Source organism: Pectinophora gossypiella, chromosome 19 (assembly GCF_024362695.1).
Source record: "Pectinophora gossypiella chromosome 19, ilPecGoss1.1, whole genome shotgun sequence".
Classification (NCBI taxonomy): Eukaryota; Metazoa; Arthropoda; class Insecta; order Lepidoptera; family Gelechiidae; genus Pectinophora; species Pectinophora gossypiella.
In genome coordinates this window covers 4053331-4059802 of record NC_065422.1, presented here as the reverse complement: position 1 = coordinate 4059802, position 6472 = coordinate 4053331, and the positions used below count along the sequence as shown (strand labels likewise).

The following is a 6472-nucleotide window of genomic DNA, read 5'->3' as shown; positions in this document are numbered from 1 at the left end:
TACATTTTTCCCTCACCCTATAGTTGTCTGGAAGAAATCGCTTTAAGCGATAAGGCCGGCATTTGCCATGTACCTAGTTAAGAGTGTTTTGTAGTTATTTCTTTTTATTTTGGTGCAATACAGTATATTTGTATTGTATTGTACAGAAATTTAAGAATTAAATAAATACACACTTAAATAATATTATACACACTCAAAGTTTGCGTTAAGATGCCACTAACATTGTAATGTTACAGGTTGTAAGTTAGTTTCTGTCGTTGCCAATGGAAAGCTACACTCGTCGATGTGGGAATGCATCCCACTAGATCTTCCCGACTGGTTTGTACTAGTTTTTGCTAGTTTTTGCTCGATCTCTTTGTTAGGTCGCTTCCTAGATTTTTTCCTCCATTCCCTATTTCTGTTAAGGATTTCTTGGTATGTGGCACTGAACTGATGATTCGTTAGAGTATTATCATTTTGCCTTTATAAAGTTGTTGTTAGATTATACGAATGTTTTTAGGAATCTAGGGCTGGTATTAATAAACTAATCTCAGCTGAGACTGCCCTCAAAATCATGCTCAAGTCCCTGTTGTATATTTATGTATAATATAAATATGTAGTTAAATGTACTTATTTTATGTAGGATATTCTTTTAATTTAATTTTTTATTTTTCTGTTTTAATGCGACGAATGGGTGCCGAGACAAACCTCTGTGGTTTAACGGCATCATTCAAACCATGTACGAGTATTTAGATTGTGAGGTAGTTCATAAATATTGATTGTGCATGTACCGTCCCATTGAATAATATAATATAGATCAGTACGCATCTGGACATCGTGTTTGATTGCTGTGCCCACCCTGACATGGCGCAGTCGGTAGTTAAAACGTGTTATGATTTTACGTTGTAATACAGTGAAATTAAACGCATAAAAATGGATAGTGTTTTAACACCTCCGTCACCGTTTCGGTATGATGAGAATCAGTTGGATTTTGCGGTGGGTAACATCAGTGAGGATTGGACAAAATGGAAGCGCGCGTATGATATTTACGTGAATGCATGTGAATTAAATAAAAAATCGGCCGCTATACAATTAAATATATTGTTACATATAATAGGGGAGCAGTGCAGAGAAATTGTGGATCAGTCAGACAGCAAGTGTACAACAGTCGAACAGGTACTTATTAAATTGGATGAGAGATTTATTAAAAAGAAGAATGTCACGGTGGAAAGACATCGCTTTTTTAAGCGTGACCAGAAAGGTAACGAAAATATTGAACAGTACGTGTTTGAGTTAAGAAAACTGGCTGAAACTTGTGAATTTGGAAATTTAAAAGAAGAATTAATAAAAGATCGGTTGGTATGCGGAGTGACAAGTAAAGCAATTTGCGAAAGATTATTAAGAGAAGAGGATTTAACTTTAAAAAAGGCCATGGAAATATGTCAAGCGGCAGTAGTGTCAAGAGCGTACTCCCAAAATATTAAAGAGGAAAATAAGGCGGTATACGATATACAGGAACACAATCCAACGGACGTAGGCAGTGACAAATTGTGGGTAATTAGGCGAAATAATTATTCGACGTCACAGAAAAAACACGGTACATGGAGAGGACGCGGGCGCAGCGCAGCTGGCGGCGCTCGCCGCGAGTACAACGAGCCGCCCCGCGCGAAGCCGCCACCGTCGGGCGCGCAGGCTATCGCCGCCGGTGCCGGTCAAAGTACACTAACATCGCGCTACAGTTCGAACGGTATAGCTCAGTGTGGTCGGTGTGGAAGTGTTCATAAAAAGTATGAGTGTCCGGCTTATGGTAAAACGTGTATGCGATGCAAGAAATTAAATCATTATGCGCGGGTGTGCGATGTGTATTACATAGAAGAGTCAGAGGACCAGGTAATATATTCGATTAACAATAATAACGAGTGGAACATTGATTTAAAAATCAAGGACTGCGTAATAAAATTTAAAATCGATACGGGTGCTGATGTAAATGTCCTTCCTTTGAATTATTTGCCCAAAATAGGAGTGTCGGAACATGATTTACTAAAAACAAAAACAAAGTTAAATGGGTATTCTGGCGAGTCTATAGGAGTTGTAGGAAAAATAAACTTACGTGTTTATTACAAAGAGCAATTATACACACTTGAATTTAAAATCGCAGATGTACAATCCGTTCCTATCCTGGGCAGATATTCTTGTATTGAATTGGATGTGGTCAGGCGAGTGATGTCAGTAACAGAATCAAGAGGGAAGAATTTGCCTTGCTTCATTAACGATTATGATGATGTGTTTCAAGGTATTGGTTGCTTACCCGGAAAGTATACAATTAGATTAAAAGATGATTCTGTTCCCGTAGTTCATGCCCCGAGAAAATTACCGTTTGCAATTAGGGAGGACGTAAAAAATAAATTAGATATGATGGAATCAGAAAAAATTATACAAAAAGTTGAGGGACCGTCAGATTGGGTAAGTAGTATTACGGTAGTTAAAAAGGCCAACGGAGATTTACGTATTTGTTTAGACCCAAAAGAGCTTAACTGTGTTATAAAAAGGGAACACTTTAGATTACCAACTCTTGATGAGATTGTGTCTAAACTATCGGGTGCTAAATATTTCAGCACCTTGGATGTATCCTCGGGGTTTTGGAATGTGGCACTCGATGAATCAAGTGATTATTGTACCTTCAACACACCATTCGGCCGATATAAATTTTTAAGGATGCCATTCGGTATTTGTTCAGCGTCGGAAGTCTTTCATAAAAAAATGTGCGAAAATTTTGATGACTTGGAGGGAGTATGTATGTACATTGATGATTTATTGATTTACGCGAATAACAAGGAAGAGCACGATAAACGGTTAAAGGCTGTATTAGAAAGATGTAGAAAAATAAATTTAAGACTAAATAAAACTAAATGCAAATTCGGTTTAGATGAAATAAAATACTTAGGCCACAAAATTACTAAAAATGGTTTGTGTCCCGATGATACTCATATATCAGCAATAACTAATATGCCGGTTCCTAAGAACAAAAAGGATGTGGAACGTTTATTAGGATTAATTACCTATGTCGGCACATTTATTCCAAATTTATCAGATAAAACTTTACCTATGCGGGAATTATTGAGAAAAGAAAATGAGTGGCAGTGGAATGAAACACATGACAAATTCTTTAACGAAATAAAAAAATGCCTCACACAGCGTCCAGTACTGCAGTATTATGATTTGAACAAGCCTATCATTATCTCTGTGGACGCGAGCAAAAGCGGCTTGGGTGCTTGCTTAATGCAAAATGGACTGCCTGTGTGTTATGCATCGAGATCACTTAGTAAAACGGAACAAAGATATGCGCAAATTGAAAAAGAATTATATGCCTGCGTGTTTGCCTGCGAGAGATTCTATGCATATATTTACGGAAGAACGGATATTACTATAGAAACAGATCATAAGCCATTGATACCAATAATTAAAAAACCAATTGTAGATTCCCCAGCGCGCCTACAGAGAATGTTGCTCAGATTACAACGTTATACCTTTAAATTAGTGTACAAGCCGGGAAAACATCTGTACATAGCGGACGCATTGTCTCGTGCGTATGAACCGGATTCGATAAGCGCCGAGCATTGGAGCGCTGACTCATTGCAGGACGAAGTATGCGCGATCACACGACTAACAGTTAATACGGCATCGCAGCATTTATCTGATATGCAATTCATTAAACTACAAAAATACACGGAAACCGATACAGAGTTACAGGAAGTTAAAAAACATATAATGAAAGGTTGGCCGACAGAAAAAAGCAGTGTTAATGATATTGTGAAGCCCTATTGGAATTACAGACAAGAGTTAACAATAATGTATGGGTTAATTTGGAAGGGTGATCGATTACTAATACCTAAAAGTATGAGAAAAGAAATGTTATATAAGCTTCACATTGGCCATATGGGAATTGAGAAATGTAAACTCAGAGCAAGAGATAGTATTTTTTGGCCTGGCATAAATAACGACTTGGAAAACGTAATATCAAACTGCAATATTTGCTTATCATACAGAAAAGGAAATCAAAAAGAGACATTAATACCCCATGAAGTACCCGGTAGGCCGTGGGAAAAAGTAGGAGTTGACTTATTTGAAATCAAGGGAGTTGACTTTTTATTACTTGTGGATTATTACAGCAAATTTATAGAGATATCTCAGCTAAGAACAACAAAATCGGCAAGCATTATAACATGCTTAAAAAATATTTTTTCACGTCAGGGCATACCGGATATTGTTATGTCAGACTGCGGACCGCAGTTTAGTTCAAACATATTTAAACAGTTCGCAGAAGACTGGAACTTTATTCATAAAACTTCTTCGCCACGGTACCCTCAATCCAATGGACAGATAGAAAGGACTGTACAAACGGTTAAAAGAATAATTATCAAATGTCGCGAGAACAATACCGATTATCAACTCGGTTTACTCGAATATTTAAATACACCTCTTCAAAATGACATGCCGTCACCAGCGGAAATTTTACAAAGTCGAAAACTAAAAAGTATAATCCCAGTTACAAACAATTTATTAAAACCAAAAACACATAATAATATACAACAAAAATTAATGCATAGACAAAATAAATATAAAAGTTATTATGATCGAAACTCAAAAGACTTAGAAAAATTAAACGTTGGGGAAAAAATTAGAATTTTGGATATTTTTAAAAAGACGTGGGAATCAGGAACAATCATAAAAAAAATATCGAATAGATCGTACAAAATTAAATTGATAACTGGGAATTATGTAGTCAGGAACAGGAAACACATCATAAAGGATTCACAACACAGACAGGACTTGCCTGACTACAATTTTTATTACGATGACATAACGCCAAAAACAAACGATCGTAATCAACAAATGGAATGTAATATTAATAGATTGAATAATAATTATGTAACTTCTTCTGGCAGGACAGTGAGGCCTCCGAATAGATGGGGCTACGAGTAAGAAGCCTGGTCAATAATAGAGAATTATTATTTACTTACATAAGAAGAATGAATATATAAAGAAGACAATGATCGAAATATAATAATCATTGTATACAGAAAATAAATTTATAGATGAGTTAGTATAATAAACTTCTAACTAGAATAATTGTATAACATAATTCTGTAATATATTTGAATCATAATAACTAAATACCTTTGTATACATTTGTAAAAAAAAAAAACACAATCATTGTACCTACCTAATTATGACACCGTAAGAATTTATCGAGTTAAATACTTATTGGTTGTTTTATGAAGGATAGTGTAGGTACTACAATCAATATTGCATGTCTTTGTATATATTATGTATAATCTTTAATGATATTGTACGTCATGATTACTATTAGGAAAAATAGTATATATCTATAATTATATAAATATTGTTTGGGTTAAATGCCAAATATGTTTGTTAATTATTACGGAGGGAGATGTGAGGTAGTTCATAAATATTGATTGTGCATGTACCGTCCCATTGAATAATATAATATAGATCAGTACGCATCTGGACATCGTGTTTGATTGCTGTGCCCACCCTGACATAGATTAAGGATATAATGATAATAAATAAAAAAATAAATAAAAATAAATATTTATTTTGTTAGAATGCACTAACCTATTATTATTATATTTGTACAAAATTTTCCTGTACCCAAAGGTTGCCTGGAAGAAATTACTGCATGAGCAATAAGGCCGCCTGTTGTGGTTTTCTGTATATGCTGTCCTTATCTCTGTATTTTGTGTCCATTGTGCTCAATAAAGTATTTTATCTATCTACTTATCTGTTTTTATATAAGAACTGTCACATTGACATGATATTATTGTGTTTCTCAAATAAGAATAAGAATTTTGTTTCTGTTTCTCAATTAAAATGCAAATGCCGTTTAATTGAATATATTCCAACTCTATTACATCGGACTTTAAACGCACTGCCTACCCCTTCGGGGATTATAAGCATGAGAAATGTGAGCTGATGATGTATTGTACGATGTGTTGTGTAATGTAATGTTGTGTGTGTATACATGTTTTAAGTACAATAAAGAGATTTGTATTGTATTGTATGTAAGAGAAACAGCGATGCTATGTGATAGTAAAAGTCGACCCCATCAGGAATCGAACTCGGCACCTCTTACCGGTGGTCAAGACACATTTCTGAATTTACTAAAAATCGATGCATACTGCTAAGGCTCTCCTTAAAGGCTTAGTGATGCCGAAACGATAACGTCTGAATAATCGTTTAATTAATAAATTGTTTCTTTAATAAATGTAAGCGGCGTTGTTTTTTTAACAAGTCAAGATGGGATCGGTTGGAAAAATGATCATTGCTGGCTCAACATTTGGACTGGCGTACCTAAAACAATGTATGCTCGCTGGATTTGTATAGAACTGTTAAAACCACCTCCTGCTTACTTATTTTAATTTATGTAATGATCCTACTGTGTGGATTATTCTTGCAGGAGCCCGAAAAGAAT

The 6472-nt window shown here is 35.2% G+C and overlaps 1 protein-coding gene across 1 annotated transcript; it reads left to right on the top strand.

Annotated features, from left to right (window-relative positions):
• Nucleotides 1-876: 876 nt before the first annotated feature.
• Nucleotides 877-5510, top strand: LOC126375547 (uncharacterized). Its single transcript, XM_050022526.1, has 2 exons — nucleotides 877-1869; nucleotides 4926-5510. The coding sequence occupies exons 1-2, from the start codon at nucleotides 913-915 to the stop codon at nucleotides 4944-4946; spliced, it is 978 nt and encodes a 325-aa protein (XP_049878483.1). The 5' UTR covers nucleotides 877-912; the 3' UTR covers nucleotides 4947-5510.
• Nucleotides 5511-6472: the final 962 nt, after the last annotated feature.

What these genes read in the sequence shown, in the direction of transcription:
- LOC126375547 (XM_050022526.1), top strand. Translation starts at nt 913, where the DNA reads ATGGATAGTGTTTTAACACCTCCGTCACCGTTTCGGTATGATGAGAAT. An exon ending in TAGAAGAGTCAGAGGACCAG is followed by an intron (nt 1,870 to 4,925) that starts GTAATATATTCG and finishes TTCTTCTGGCAG; the next exon opens with GACAGTGAGGCCTCCGAATA.